At 34.4% G+C, this 17222-nt stretch overlaps 1 protein-coding gene across 4 annotated transcripts in view; it reads right to left on the reverse strand.

Moving 5' to 3' along the window:
- Positions 1–17222, reverse strand: part of TMEM135 (transmembrane protein 135) — a 286961-nt gene that overhangs the window by 8221 nt on the left and 261518 nt on the right. For all 4 annotated transcript variants that reach the window (XM_038568356.1, XM_038568357.1, XM_038568358.1 and 1 more), the window contains 5 exons: positions 11428–11574; positions 8913–8982; positions 5236–5403; positions 2109–2172; positions 963–1039 (listed from right to left, as the gene is read on the reverse strand). In XM_038568356.1, the coding sequence (XP_038424284.1) occupies positions 963–1039; positions 2109–2172; positions 5236–5403; positions 8913–8982; positions 11428–11574 (526 nt within the window). The remainder of the gene's footprint in view (positions 1–962; positions 1040–2108; positions 2173–5235; positions 5404–8912; positions 8983–11427; positions 11575–17222) is intronic.

Raw genomic sequence — 17222 nt, forward strand, 5'->3', positions numbered from 1 at the left:
AGCCTAATAGGGAGCCTACGTTAGCTCTATTAACACTGAGCCCACTGACCAATCTTATCATCTTGAAAAGGGAGACAACTAGACATTTCTGTGCTTCCCAATGTGATGCAATGGGAATTCATACACATAGTAAATGTGAGCTATTTCTGTCCTCTTCTACCTTCTAAAAATTGAACCTGAACTGCTTAAGCCTTTAAATCTAATTAACAGTTTACAGGAGATATGTGGGTTAAAGAAACATGTTAACACCACCAGTGAAGCTACAATCAGCAAAATCCGGAAGTGGGAATTCCACAGAACTAATAACCTAGATCTTCAACAAATAAATGGCAAGGGAAAAAAAAAAAAAAAGATGGGGGCGGTGGGGGTGGGTGGAGGGGAGGAGAGTTGCTATTAAAAACTAAGAGACTTTGGATCCCAATTAAAACAAAAAGATTGCAAAAAGACATCTGTGAGACAAACAGTGAGAATATAAGCTCTAATTGGATATATATTAATTATTAAAGAATTACTAGGTTTTTAAATGTATGAAGATACTATTTTGATTATACTTTGGTATTACCACTGATCTATTTGTTTTTAAGGAGTCTCTATCCTGTAGCCTTATTCTTTAAGGAGTCTCTATTCTGAGTTGGAAGAAGTGATATGATGTCTGGGATTTGCTTCACAGTAATTTAGTACTTGTGGGGTTGGGACAGTACAGATGGAATGAGATTGATCAAATGCTGTTAACTGTTGAAGCTGTATGATGGGTACATGAGGGTTAGTTACTTTATCCTTTCTACACTTGTGTATATTTGAAAAAAACACATGTTAAAAAAGAAGAAACAGAAGAAGTGACTTTGTAAATACTTTTATAGGATTGACTTGCTCTTGTAATTGGGATATAAATTCGCTATGAAACCAGCTAGAAAAGCTCTATATCCATTTAGAAGCTTACTTGCACAAAAATGTTTGCTTACCTCCACCAATTTGGAAGCTAAATACATGGAAATTGTTGTACTTTTATAAAACATCATTGATACTCCTGCCAAAAACCCTGAAATAACAAACAAAGCAAAACTGATCAAATCTCAAAGTATTTGTTAGTTAAGTCACTCAGAAATGTCAATTCACTTAAGTAAGACAGAATTGATCTGTAGCACTCCTTTGTTATACAAATTAAGGACAGTAATAGACTTGACCACATTAAAATGGGGTAGATTTGTGGGTATCATATATTTTTAAATTAAGAAATTGACCTTCAGAGTTAGGAACACATAGTTCTGATATACATATTACAAGAAACTTCACATTCTAAATTTAACTTTAAAAACAACAGTAGTCTTGACAAATAAAATGATCTTCAAAAAGAATTTTTAAAGGCTATTGATATCATTTCTGATTTTAAGTGGAAATATTTATCAATCTATTCTTCTAACAGATCAAATTACTTTTAGTGCTATCATCACAATTCTCTCCAAAGCAGTACCTTCGTTCTATAAATGGAAGACCAAGGTAGGGGGAGGCCTGGAGTACTATAAGCAGGTGTATTACTAATAAATATCTGAAAATTGTCAATTTAACTAACATGTCAATTTAACAAGTAGCATGTATGCTGCAACTTGTAAAAATTGCAGACATTAATTTTATGTCTTATTTTTCACGAAATTATTTAAGTTTCTAAAAAATAAAAATATGTTTTATTAAACTACATGTCATGTGCCAATAGCAAAAACAGAATACTTTAAGAAACAGAACAGCACTTCTATTAGTCATGAAATTTTTTATGTTTTATGTTCTTTTATGACTCAGTCCTAGGATTTCTGGCCTGTTGCAGGGCAGATAACCAAGTCATTATACTGCCAATTCAAAACACCAGGTGACAAGAATGCCTTGGTAAGTTAAACTTCGGAAATATAAGATATTTGGACTAGTGCCTCAATAGGGATTCTATTACAGAGAAAGAGAGTTACACAGAAATCAGATGAATTTGGAAACTATTTCTGCATCATTCCTACTACTGATTGATACAATAATAATAATTTTAATTTATCATTGCTTTACCAGCTATAAGAGCATGCAGTTCATCATCCAATAATAATAATTTTAATTTATCATTGCTTTACCAGCTATAATAGCATGCAGTTCATCATCCAGGTTTCTGACCCAGCGTAGGAAGCAACTAGTACCCTATATCAAGAAGAAAATGCAATGACTTCAGTTGTTTCATTTCTAGACAAGATGCATGTAACATCTATAATGAGTGAGTCACTAGCTGACTGTGGAGGCAAACTGGTAATCTTCTCTAAATCAAACTAAATATATGATTGGAAAAATTATCAACAATAACCTGCTATAAAGTTATTCAGAGTTCTGGACAGACTCTACTAAGAAATTATACATAATATTTTTATTGTCATGGTTTTTCATAATGAAAGCATAAATTCTACTTTGCTTCAATGTAGTCACTCCCACTTTAACAAGGAGAAAAGAATTCTATAGCTCAGAGAAGATATTTTTCAATATGAAGATGAAATAAAGGCTTTCTCTGGTGGATAAACACTGAGAAGATTCATCACCTTACAGACCTACATTACCAAAAATGTTAAAAGGTAGTTCTGCAGGCAGAATGAATGTAATGCCAGTTTAGATCTGTAAAAAGAAATGAGGAGCTCCAAAATGAAGATAAATTTAGAAGACATTTTTAATGTTGTTTATTTCAATAAAAATAAATTAACTGTCTAAAGCAGTGTCAGAAAATTATGGCCCACTAGCCAAATCTGCCCTGGCACCTGTTTTTATATGGTTCATGAGCTAAGAATATTTTGATACTTCTCGATGGATGAAATAAATAAAAGAATAAGATTCTGTGACATGTAAAAATCATATCATATTCTAATTAAAGTATAATAAAGTTTTACTAGAATATAGTTCCTTTATTTATATATTGCCTATGGTTGCTTTCACACTACAACCACAGAGCTGAGCAGTTGTGACAGAGACCAACCATACTGTCCACAAAGCTTAAAACAGTTATCACCTAGTCCTTTACAGAAAACATTTTCTGATTCCTGGTCTAAAACAAAAATGGTAACAATGTATTGTCGGGTTTACAACACATGAAAAGATAAATGTATATACCACAAAGGATGAGAAGGAGGAATCTGAAGTACAGTGTTGTAAGATTCTTACACTATGCATGAGGTGGTATAATATTTGAAAAAAACTAATGAATTTTAAATGTTTACTCTAAATGCTAAGGCATTCACTAAATTTAAAAAGAGGTATAAATAGTAAGCCAATAGTGAAGAAAGAATACAAAACAAATTAAAAATTAATAAAAATAAAATATAAAAAATAAAAAAATCTAGGAGATAGAAAAAGGAAAAAAAAGTGAATACAAAAGTAAATACAAAACTAGCAAGAAGAGAGATTTAAACTAAACCATAACAAAAAGTATATTAAATGTAAATAGTCTAAACATACCAATTAATAGAGATTATCCAACTAGATAAAAAGGAAGAACCAACTACATGTATCTAAAAGAAATCAACCTTTAAACTGAAGACATGGGAAAAAAATTAAAAAAATAAATAAACTGAAGACATGGAAAGATTAAAGCAAAAGAATAGAAAGACTATATATCAAATATAATCAAAAGAAAACTGGACTAGCTATATTAATATCAGGCACTGCAGACTCTGGAGCAAGAATATTACCAGGAATAAAGAGGAACATTACAAAATGAAAAAAGTTCGCTAAGAAGACACAGAAGAAATATGGATTGTTTCCCTGTCCTTTTCTCAATTACATTCTCAAAAATATGCTAACAGCACTGACAATTTTAAATTGCATGTGGCTTTGGAATACATTGTATTATTATTTTTTATAAGACATTTTCTGACCTAGTTGTATTTTTCTGTAGTTTAATGCCACTAGTTTGTATTAACTGAACAATTAAATAGTAACAGAAATTAAAGCATACAAATAAAAACATGCTCTGAGATATGCTAGATGGTGGAGAATAACCAACCTGGGATAAAAATGTTGAAGATAATCAACATGTAACACTCAAGAATTTACGTTAAGAATAAATACAAACTCTATGACATGAGAAACAAAAAAGAATATGAATATAAACATATAATTGCCAAAGTTCTGTCCTATTAGCTCTTATGTGTTCAAAAACATTAGTAATGTTTCCTAGTCAAACATTGAAAATACTTTCAATATTACTAATATTTCATAACAAGTAATTAACTATAGTTTATCATTTGTTGCTTCTATTCTCCTGCCCATTTCAAAATACTTCCCCCATATCTACCTTTTATAAGTAAACTTTTACATAAAATGATACATAACCATCTTATCCAAATTGACTCCAAAAATCAAGTTTCCCAGTATTAATTTTTTTTTTTAGTTTAAGAACAAAGTGTATATGTCTGTGTGTGTGTGTGTGTGTGTGTGTGTGTGTACAATTACCCTTAATTAACACATTTTACCATCTGGAATCTACATTTAGATTTAGAAAGTAAATTTCTGATAGTTAATAAAATGTCAGTAATATGATTTATATTTGAGTGTTTCCCATTACACAAACATCACTACTTAAAATTTCAGAGTACTATTTCATGGATGATCCCTACATATGTGTTTAGGTGTAAGCTTATACATGTGTAGGAACATGCAGACAGGGGTAGAAGAATGTTCACTACAGTTTTTTGAGAGAATGCAGTAAGAATACTGAGTAGGTCTAAGAGGGATACTAAGTCATTGCTTATATAAGTTACAAAAGGAAATCTTCACTGGTTCTATCCGAGTGCTGATATCAGCTGGAAGCGTCTGAAATATGTTTAAACTAATAACCAGACAGTAAGTATGATTAAGAAATACAAATAGACCATATATATTAATACCACTTTTGCTGTTGGAAATAGTAAAAAGTTCGTATTTTTTCAGTATCTTCATTATTGACCAAAAAAAAGTAAGTCTTTGAGAATTTTTAGTATTATGTATAAATGCAAATATGTCTACATTTTCAAGGCCATTAAGTAACATTTTTAAAAGAAGAAATTTCTCTTTTCCTTTCTCTTTTCCTCAATTCCCAATATACTGTGTGTATTTGGAGATGTTGAGATATTTATGAATACAATAGAAAGAAAAAAAAAGACAGATGGGTAAAGGCCATATCTCATTCTGATAGGAGCCATGTTATTTATTTCCCATTTTTCTTTCCTCTTCTGAAAGCCTTACCTTGTATATACTAACAAAAGAGCCCAGAAAAGCTCCAAGCTGGAAGTTTTCTTTATTGTAGAAGAGAGAAAATAGCCGGGATGGCTGTGTAAACAGATGCCTGAAAGCAGAGGGAATTCGGAGACAACACTGGATCAAATATCCCACACTGAACATTCTGATGAAACCCTAGAAAACATTGGGATAGATTTTAATTTACATATAAATTTCTAAGTTCAATAGATATGAATTTTACTATAGCAGAATCCAAACAGAACTCAAAATAAATAAGTAAATAAATCACACAAGTATATATCAAAGTATTTTCAGCATTAAGTCTTAAAGACCTCAATTTTAAAACAATTGCCTTAAAATAAGGGTAAATTTTTTCAGTGACTATACTTTCTTTGATTTCCAAAACTTTGAAAGTCTCACAAGCACTAGCCAAGCTTGTCTATGCATCAAAATTTCAGTTCTTGACATCTTGTTAATATTGTTAAAATAGGATTTATAATTCCTAAACTGCAACTGAATTTTGGGAACAAAAGCGCTGAAATTCCAAAAAAACAGTTAATAAAACCAATTATTGCTTGGAAATTTTAACAGAGAACTCTTCTTAATAAGTAGGAATCCTTTTGACAGAAGAAAATAATTTTATTTTTAGACCTTTGGTATCAACTTTTTAAATGGGTTAAAATAATTCTCCCGGTTAAAAAAAAAAAAAAATCATTATACCTAGGTTTTTATTTCTATGCTCAACTGTGCCAGGCTAAAACATCTCTAAGAAATGGTAGCCTTAAGGTATACTAAACAAAACTTGAAAAAACAAATCCACTACAAAGTCATATTTGCTGCCAACATACTTTTGTATTATCTGCAACTATTTATAGTGCAAAAGGGAACAGAAAGGAAGACAAGTATTGATCAATTTCATTTCAGTACTTAAGGCAATGAAATTTAAACGTCACTTCATACTGAGAGACTGAAAAATTCCAATTAGCATAAAAGGAAATGTTATATAAAAGAACAGTATTTTATGTGATTCAACCAATACACTATAATACTGGTCTCCCATCCTCCTCCTCTCTCACCACTACTGGGATGGAAAAATGTCTACATTCCTGCTAAGTTCCAAAGGTCAGGTTTGTATCTTCCAGATAGCAGCCTTCTTTATTAGAAAAAAACCTGAATTACTACGAAGAAACATTTGTTAATTTACCTGAAACTATCTAATACTTGGCTAAAACATGAAAATTAAATTGTCTGACCAAGTATCATAAATTACCATGCATTTTCTTAACTGAAAGTGCCTAGTATATGTTTAATGTATGAAGTGTTCACAGTTTATCTTGCCATTAATAATCTTAACAATATTCAGCTAAGGATTCAAGGATCACACTCATGTTCAATCTCTCCATGCTATTTTCAGGAGATCTATTCATCCTTCCATCCATTCACCCTTTCATGTATTCAGAAAATATGCACTGAAGGCCTCTTATGTGCCAACTGGGGAGAGAGTGGTGGAGAGGACACAATGTTCTTGCCTTCATGGAGCTTCATGCTCATTAGAGAAAGAGCAAATAAATTAATAAATAAAATAATTACAGGTTACATTGAGTGTTGTGCAGGAAATGATTATGACTCTAGGAGGGAAATTAACAGGCAGCCTGTATTAAATTGGATGGTAAGGTAAGGTTACAGAGGATGTGACATTTAAACAGAAAAGAGAAGGAGCTAGCACGAGGGAAGCATTTCAGATTGCTTCGACAGAAAGCACAAAAACAAAACAGAGACTGGCAGTTATGAGGAACCAACAAAATGTATGAATGGAGCATACTGAGTTGAGGAGAAGGCTAATTCACATGAATATTTACTCAGGGATATGATTTAACTATGGTATAACTGAGCTGATAGAATAATGAGGTGCGCTGGCAAAAATATTTTACTCTATTTGTAGTGTAAATTCTTCACTTCCAGGTCTCCAAATAATTTTACATTCATGGACAATATTCCAATTTATAGATAAATTGCCAGGTATATAGGACTGGTACACATTTGAAACAATGTCTTCCTTCCTCGGTAATTCCCTCCCAACTTTCTCACATAGATATATTTTTTTAATATCACTTCCCCTCTTCCCAAACTTTCTCAAATACCTCTGACTTAACCAGAGTATTTTTCCTAGCTCCCTCCTTGAAGTTACCCCTTAAATTAGAATTATGTCCAGTTGGAGGAAATCAACTCCTGTCTGGGAGCTGGCACAGCCTGAGGCTGCCAGCAACACTGCTTCCCCCACCTCCACGCCCGACATTCAAGTGGGGCAGGAAATCAGACTTGGGAGGAGTGCATCACCACACAACTGAAAAAATCCTCTACCGATTTAACCTCCAGTCATATCTTCAGGGACCCTAAGGGTAGTGTTGGCTTGGGCACATGCCAGCAGCAACATCAGACCACAGGCATTCACACTCTTAAGCACTAATGTGATACAATCCCTCCCTTCCAGAGTGGGTGCCGGAAGGCAGTCTTTTGGGGTGCTATGCAACTGCTCGGTATCAACTGAGTGGGAACTAGGTATGATGAGAAAGAACATAAATTTCTTGAAGATCAGGGTTGTTAAAGAACTTGTAGCAGGTGGCCACACTTGTGGCAGACTATCTGCAACGAAAATAACTTCCTTCCCAGACTGGGTGGTGATGGAGGATGGGGGATGACAGGCACAGGATGGGGAAGGGCGAGGAGAGACACACTGGCACACTAACATATTAGGGAGTGAGGAATTTATGCCAGCGGGCAGAGCTGACTTCCTTACTGTAGAGCAACTGTGGACATGCTCCAGTTATCTCCATGCCTTAAAAAATGTGACAGCTTTGCAAGTCCAACACCAAATGCCACCATACCAGATTATGCACAGCATATGTGTGGTACTGCTGATTCACTCATACACAGTATACTCCAGCGGCCTTGTTCTAGAATGTATTCTTTTTTTTTTTTTTTTTAAAGATTTTATGTATTTATTCATGAGAGACAGAGAGAGAGAGGCAGAGACACAGGCGAGGGAGAAGCAGGCCTCCTGCAGGGAGCCCAATGTGGAACTCGATCCCAGAATTCCAGGATCACAACCTGAGCTGAAGGCAGGTGCCCAACCACTGAGCTACTCAGGTGCCCCCAAAATGTATTCTAATGAAAATATGGTATGAAGTGGAAATTTTAGTAACTATTTTTCTGTCTTTCTTTGCTGTTCTTTAACCTTCTCTTCCACTTTGAAAGTTTTACACTAATCTTGAAATAAGCGAATTTTAAAATTATTTAACCAAGGATCTGGTAAATGAATACTAAAAGATAAATTGTCACCTATTTTTCACAAATTTCTTATTCTTCAAGTCAAATGCAAAGAATGATACCAATTATTGTCCATTTTTCCATCTACTTTGAAACCATGTTTTAATTAAAAAGATTCTATATGGGGTACCTGGTAGCTCAGCTGGTGGATGTCTGACTTTGACTAAGGTCATGATCTCAGGTCCTGAGATTGAGCCCAGCATCTGGCTCTGCACTCAGTGGGGAGTCTACTTTCCCTCTCTTTTGCCCCTCTCCCCCTTGTGCTTTCTCTCTCTCTCTCTCAAATAAATAAAATTTTAAAAAAATTATTTTTATACATATCCCCAGAGCTAATAGTGATACTTTTATATACTTACTTTAATACAATAAGAGATGCAATTATCTTCATAGTGTTTGCAACATCTATGCCTTGGTCCGTGCTTACATCTGAAATAAAACAAAAATAATAAATGATGCGCTTGTATGTAGATGTGCTTAAAGTTCTCTAACCAAAAAAGGAGAAAACATTACCTACTTGTTTCTAAATATGTGAACCTTTTGATTTTTTGGGACATAAAAAAGCAAAAATAACATTTGTTTTCTTTTTAGTTCACCATTTGACACAGGGCATAAAATATATGACTGCAGTCAAAATACTTAAATGTGGAACAGAAAAAAGCACTGGTAAATATTTGTGACTAAATATGAAAAATATGTATATATTATCTCTATACTCTGCCAAATCTTCTAGAAGCTTTAAGTTGCTTACTGTAGAATATAAAGTACATAAATCATCCATGAAGTCAGTACTTGAGCAACAATCATAATGAGAAAGTGCTCAGGTTACAGGAATTTATACTTAATTATATTTGAGAGAAAACATCTGGAAAAGAAACATGATATAGTATTAAAATTCAAAATTTAGTTTTTAAAATAAATATAGTAATAGATCATGTGGGAATTCAAAAGTAGGTTATTTGTGTTTGAAATGCAAACCACTTGGTCCTCTAGTGTTTAGTAAATGATTCTGCCGGGGGGACTACTGTTCAAGACATACGGATTTTTAATTATTTCGTATGTTGACTCCAGGACTACAGATTCACTTAAGGCATAAAAAAGTAAGTAAAATATCTAAATGGGTCTAGCTCTCCCCCTTTCTCTTTGAAGCATTCATGTTCCAAAATGAGTTGTCTTTATAACTCTTGCGGACTGCAGTTCATTAATTATCTTCATGGCTGGAACAGATTAACTTTCTCATTTGTAATAATAAGTCATAGAGTGATATTCTGGCTCCAAATCTCTATAATTGCATTTGCACACTGATTAGCAAAACCCTTTCGGAAATCCAATTCTTCAGCACAGCTGGAGTATACAGGCAGCCTTTCACAGACAGGGTGACAGCAGTAGTTTCTACTTATGTCATCAATGATGGGGCATATCTGGCCATGTGAAGTTGAGTGGTTAAAGCTGGGGCCTCAAAGAGGTAAATCAGAGAAGGGTGGCCGTATGTAAACCATCACTCTTCATACTTCTAAGTGTCCTCTTCAAAGACATTCCTCAGCCAGTGCTACTGGAACTACACAGAAATCGTTAGACTATCTTTGCTAGTGAAGTCAAGTACTGGTATCAGCTATACTGTCATTTAATCTTCCCTTAGTCTGTTATTAAAATTTCTCAAATCCTAGACTACCCATTTCCTGTCTTATCTGCTCTGCTGATGTATTACCCTGCATCTGCCTTCACAGCAGTGGACTCACTGTGGCCAGTTGGACAAGTTCTGCCATGCATGACCTGTTTAGTTCTGATACCCAAGGCATCATTCACCCACATAATACATTCTCTGCATTCCCCCCTGATTCTTGGTGATATGATTTCCACGAACAGGGATTCTCTGCCTCTTTTCTCCACTCAGGTGATCCATAACTATTTTCGAACTTAAGAAGTTTATTAGTAATCACACTAGTGGGTATTTACCCGAAAATTATAAAACACTAATTCAAAGGGATATATGCACCTCCATGTTGACTGCAATGTTATTTACAACAGCCAAATTATGGAAGCAGTCCAACCGTCCATCGATGAATGGATAAAGAAGAGGTGGTGTGTGTGTGTGTGTGTCTCTGGGTGTGTATATAAATGTGTGTGTGTGTGTGTGTGTGTGATTCTCTCTATATATAGGACCTTCAGAATCCAAGGTGGTTAAATCACTTGCCCAAAGTCACAAAGCCAGCAGGGGTGAAATGAGAGTCTAAGACTCATCTTCCCATAACTGATCCCTAACTTTATATATTGGCTATTCACTCAACACTCTCTAAAATATCATTACCAAGATTATTTTTATTAACTGATGTTCTAATTTTAAATCATTAATGTTCTTAAAATATCTATACTCAATAAAAATATTATTTATAAGAAATTCAGACTTTTTTGTATAATATACAAATAAAGATGTTTTATTCCATTTCCAAAGCCCTGAAAATTTCTACTCTTAAAAAAGACAAATGTTTCTACTCTTACTCTTAAATGTAAAGCTTACTCATTATTCCTGTATCTTCTTGAATATGTCCCAGAAGTTTTCTTTCTCCTTTCCACACAGGCATATTTGATTAGCAACCTGTTTCCTAAAGTTCCCCATTCTAGCCACCTGCAACTGTGCCTAGGTTTGACATAGAAAATTATTACATATTCATACAAATCTATTTTAAAGGCAGAGATGGTCTATAGCCCAGACAAAAATAATAGATTAACATTGACTTGCCCATTCTCTGTCTTTAATACACCTCTATGCACTGTTTCTGATGTAAAAAAAAAAAAATATATATATATATATATATATATATAAAACATCATATAAAACAGTGACAACGTTAAATATTAAGATAAAAAACTTACACTGAATCCACAAGTTTCCTGATTAGAGCAATTATATTCATTCTTCTTGGCTTTTCTTCATGTTTCTCTGTCTTTTGTTCCACTTTTGCATATGCTGCTTCTGGTGAATAAGAATGTGTGGGAATTTCTTCCTTCCCTACAATAAATCTAAAGAAAAGAGCACAATGTGAGGCATTTTCACCTTAAAAAAAGACAAGACAATAAGGAAAAAAAAAAAAAAAAAAACCCTGATTCTGTTGATATACAAATACATTTTGGAGAGTATTTATCATTTGAAATAATATTTTTCAAAATTTACATAAGATCTTATGCTTTATAAATAACAGGCTCTTAAAATATGAATACTTAGAAAATGTTGACAGCCATTTCTTTAATAATGCAAATTCTTCTATTAAGTTTTCTATCTTAATTCCAGCATAGTTAACATACAATGTTATATTAGTTTCAGGAGTACAACACACTGATTCAACAATTTCATACATTATTTAGTGTTTATGAAGATATGTGTACTATTAATCCCCTTCACCTATTTCATCCATCCCCCACCCATCTACCCTCTAGTAACCATCAGTGTGTTTACTATAGTTAAGAATCTGTTTCTTGGTTTGTCTTTCTCTTTTTTTTCCCCCTTCGCTCATTTGTTTTGTTTCCTAAATTACACATATGAGTAAAATAATGTGGTATTTGTCTTTCTCTGGCTAGCTTATTTCACTTAGCATTATACTCTCTCTTGCTCCATCCATGTTGTTGCAATGGCAAGATTCATTCTTTTTTGTGGCTCAATAATATTCCATTATACTCCATACACACACACACACACACACACACACACACCACATCCATTTATCCATTCATCTCTTGATGAACACTTGGGATGTTTCCATAATTTAGCTATTGTAAATAATGTGGAATAAACATAAGGGTACATGTATCTCTTTGAATTAATATGTTTATTAATTCAATAAATTGAATGCAAATATGTTTCCATATTTTTTGAGTGAATAGCCAGTACTGTGATTACTAGACTGTAGAATAGTTCCATTTTCAACTTTCTGGGGAATCTCCCGTATACTGTTTTCCAGCATAGCTGCACCAGTTTGCACTCCCACAAAAAGCAGGATATTCTTTCCTGCTTTGTCAAAGATTAACTGACCATATAATTGTGTAAAGTTTACTTCTAGGTTTTCTATTCTGTTCCACTGATCTATGTACCTATTTTTGTGCCAATACCATACTGTTTTGATTATTAGAGCTTTGTTTGGAATTATGACACCTCCAACTCTGCTTTCTCTCTCTCTCTCTCTCTCTTTCTTTCTTTCTTCTTTCACATTTATTTATCTGACAGAGAGAGCCTGAGTACACAAGCAGGGGGAGCAACAGACAGAGGGAGAGAGAGAAGCAGGCTCCTTGCTGAGCAGGAAGCTTGATGCGGGGGGGGGGGGGGGGGGGGGGGGGGGCCGTCCCAGAACCCTGGGATCATGACCTGAGCCGAAGGTCAGGTCTTAACCTGACTGAGCTTAACCAACTGAGCCACCCAGGGGACCCTTTGCTTTTCTTCTTCAAAATTGCTTTAGCTATTCAGGGACTTTGGTGGTTCCAGAAAATTTTTCAGATTATTTGTTCTAGTTCTGTGGAAATGTTGTTGGCATTTTGATAGGGAATACATTACATCTGTAGATTGCTCTGGGAAGGACATTTTTACAATATTTGTTCTTCCAATCCATGAGCACAGATTATCTTCCCCTTGTTTGCATCATCTTCAACATCTTTTAACAATATTTTATAGTTTTTCAGTCTTCTACCTCCTTGATTAAGTTTACTCCCGTTTTATTATTTTTGGTGCAATTGGGACTGCTTTTTTAATTTCTCTTTCTTTTGCTTCATTATTAGTATATAAAAATACTGTGATTTTCTATATGTTGATTTGGTATCCTGCAATCTTACTGAGTTCCTTTATCAGTTGTAGCAGTTTTTTTTTTGGTGAAGTCCTTAAGGTTTTCTATATATAGTATCATGTCATCTGCAAATTTTATTTCTTTCTTACCAACTTGGATGCCTTTTCTTCTTTCCTCTTTTCTGATCACTGTAGCTAGGACTTTCAGTACTAATGTTAAATATGAATGGCGAGAATGGACATCCCTGTCTTGTTCCTGATCTTAGGGGAAATGCTTTCCATTTTTCATCACTGAGTATTATATTAGGTGTTGATTTTTTTGTGGCCTTTATTATGTTGTGGTGTTCCCTCTAATTCTACCTTATTGAGGATTTTTATCATAAATGGATGCTCTATATTGTAAAATGCTTTTTCTGCATCCATTGAAATGATCATGTAGTTTTTATTCCTTCTTTTAATGATATGATGAATCACATTGATTGCCTTGTGAATACTGAACCACCCTTCCACCCCAGGAATAAATTCCACTTGATTCTGGTGAATGATTTTTTAATGTATCATTGGGTTCAGTTTGCTAATATTTTGTTGAGAATTTTGGCATCTATGTTCACCAGAGATATTGGCTTATATTTCTTTTTGTAGCATCTTTAGTTTTGGTATCAGGGTAATGTTGGCTTCACAGAATGAATTAAGAAGTTTTCCTTCTTCTATTCTTTGGAATAGTTTAAAAAGAATAGATGTTAACTCTTCTTTAAATGTCTGGTAGAATTTTCCTGTGATGCCATCTGGTCCTGGACTTTTGTTTACTGGCACATACGTTAACATACTCCTACAATCTTTTTGTATTTCTGTGCTATCAGTTACTATTTCTCCCCTTTCATTTAAAATTTTATTAATTTGAGTCCTCTTTCTCTTTTTTTGTGAATCCTGGCTAATGGTTTATCAATTTTGTTGATCTTTTCAAAGAACTAGCTCCTGGTTTCACTGATCTGTTCTATTGTTTTTTCAGTTTCTACTTTATTTCTGCTCTAATCTTTATTATTCACTACCTTATACTGGTTTGTGGTTTTGTTTGTTGTTCTTTTTCTAGTTCCTTTAGATGTAAGGTCAGGTTGTTTATTTAGGATTTTTCTTGTTTCTTGAGGTAGGCCCATATTGCTATAAACTTCTCTCTTAGAACAGCTTTGACTGTATCCCAGATTTTGGACTGCTGTGTTTGCATTTTCATTTGTCTCCACGTATTTTTTTTTTTCATTTTTGATATCCTGGTCAACCCATTTATTGTTTAGTAGTATGTTATATAACCTCCATGTATTTATGTGCTTTTCATGTTTTTTCTTGTGCTTGATTTCCAATTTCATAGCATTGTGGTCAGAAAAGATGTATTTTTATGACTTCAATCTTTCTGAATTTGTTACGACTTGTTTGGTGACTTGATATGTGACCTATTGTGGAGAATGTTCCATGTACTTGAACACAGTCTGCATCCTGCTGTCTTAAGATGGAGTGTTTTGACTCTGTTAACTTCATCTGGTCCGATATGTCATTCAAAATCACTGGTTCTTTGTTGATTTTCTGCTTGGATGATCTATCCATTGATATAAATGAGGTGTTGAGGTTCCCCTACTAGTACTGTATTACTATTGATTATTTTCTTTATGTTTTGTTATTAACTGCTTTATGTATTATGAACCATGTTGGTTCATGGATATTTACAATTGTTATACCTTCTTATCTGATTGTACTGTTTATGATTATATAGTGTCCTTCCTTATCTCTTGTTATAGTCCTTGTATGAAAATGTATTTTGTCAATATAAGTTGCTACTCAGACATTCTATTCACTTCCATTTGCATGATAAATGTTTCTCCATCCCTTTACTTTCAGTCTGCACGCATCTTAGGTCTGAAATGAGTCTCAGTCCCCTGGTGGGCAGCATATAGATGGATCTTGCTTTTTTATCCATTCCATCACAATGTGCTTTGATTGGAGCATTTAGTCCATTTACATTCAAAGTAATTAATTGATATGCATGCATTTATTGCTATTTTGTTACTTAAGCTTATTTTTCCTAAGATTTATTTATTTATTTATTTATTTATTTATTTATTTATTTATTCATCCATCCATCCATCCATCCATCCATCCATCCATCCATCCATGAGAGACACAGAGAGAGAGGCAGAGACATAGGCAGAAACAGGAGCAGGCTCCCCATGGGGAGCCTGATGAGGACTTGATCCTAGGACCCCGGGATCACGACCTGAGCCAAAGGCAGGCGCTCAACCACTAAGCCACCTAGGTGCCCCTATTTTTATAGTTCCTCTATGTTCCTTTCTTCTCTTGCTCTCTTCTTTCATGATTTGTTGGCTTTCTTAAGCAAAATATTTGGATTCCTTATTCTTTCATTTTTACGATTACTGTTTTTGACTTGTGGTTACCATTAGATTTATTTATAACATCTTCTGCAGATAGCAGTCTACGTTTAGCCAATGGTCACTTACCTTTGAACTCATTCTTTACTCCTCCCCTCTCCACATTTCAGATACTTGGTATCATATTTTATATCCTTTTATTTTGTGCTTCTCTTGACCGACTTTTATAGATTTACTTATTTGTGGGTGTGTGTGCTTCCTGCTTTTTTCTTACTCTTATTTATGGTTTTTGTTTTCCTCTTACAAAGTCCCTCTTAGCATTACTTGTAGGGCTGATTTAGTGGTCATGAATTCTTTTAACTTTTGTTTGTCTGGGAAACTCTTTCTCTTCCAAGTGACAGCCTTGATGGATAGAAAATTCTTGGCTGCAGAATTTTCCTCTTTGAGCACTCTGAATATATCATACCAGTCCCTTCTGGCCTGTAAAGTCTCTGCTAAAAAATCAGCTGATAGCCTTATGGGGTTTCCTGTGTATGTAACTGTCTTTTCATTTACAATCTTTAAAATTCTTTCTTTATTGGGACGCCTGGGTGGCTCAGCAGTTGAGCATCTGCCTTTGGTTCAGGGCATAATCCTGGTCCCAGGATCGAGTCCCACATCATCCCCTTGCATGGAGCCTGCTTCTCTCTGCCTGTGTCTCTGCCTCTCTCTGTAACTCTCATGAATAAATAAATAAAAGTCTTTATCATTATTTTTTATCACTTTAATTACTATGTGTCTTGATGTGGACCTCCTTATTGTCTGGGGGTTTGTTGGAGAATCTCTGTGCCTCTGAATCAGGATCTCTGTTTCCCTACCAAGATTTGAGAAGCTTTCAGCTATTACTTCTTCAAATATATTTTCTGCCCCCCTTTTTCTCTCTTCTCCTTCTGAGATTCCTATAATGTGAATGTTATTATGATGGATGGAGTCACTGAATATTTTAAGTCTATTCTCATTATGCAGTATTTGTCTCTCACATATTCAGCTTGATTGCTTTCCATTATGCTACACTCCAGGTCACTTATAGGTTCCTTTGCATCTACTATTTATTCCATCTGTTATATTTTTAATTTCATTTATTGAACTCTTTTTTTTAAAGATTTATTTATTTATTCATGAGAGACACAGAGAGAGACACATGCAGAGACACAGGCAGAGGGAGAAGCAGGCTCCATTCAGGGAGCCCAGTGCGGGACTCGATCCTGGGACTCCAAGACCATGCTCTGGGCCAAAGGCAGGCACTAAACCGCTGAGCCACCCAGGGATCCCCCATTTATTGAGTTCTTTATCTCTGTTATGTTTTTATCTCTTTGTCAAGGGTTTCACTGATGTCCTCCACCCTTTTCTGAAAGTCCAGTGAGTATCTTTATGATCACTACTTTAAATTCTCTATAAAGCATACTTATTTCTATTTCACTTAATCTGCTGTGATTTTGTCCTGTTCTTTCATTTGGGACATATTCCTCTGTTTCTTCATTTTGTCT

The sequence above is a fragment of the Canis lupus genome, chromosome 21, assembly GCF_011100685.1.
Source record: "Canis lupus familiaris isolate Mischka breed German Shepherd chromosome 21, alternate assembly UU_Cfam_GSD_1.0, whole genome shotgun sequence".
Lineage (NCBI taxonomy): Eukaryota > Metazoa > Chordata > Mammalia > Carnivora > Canidae > Canis > Canis lupus.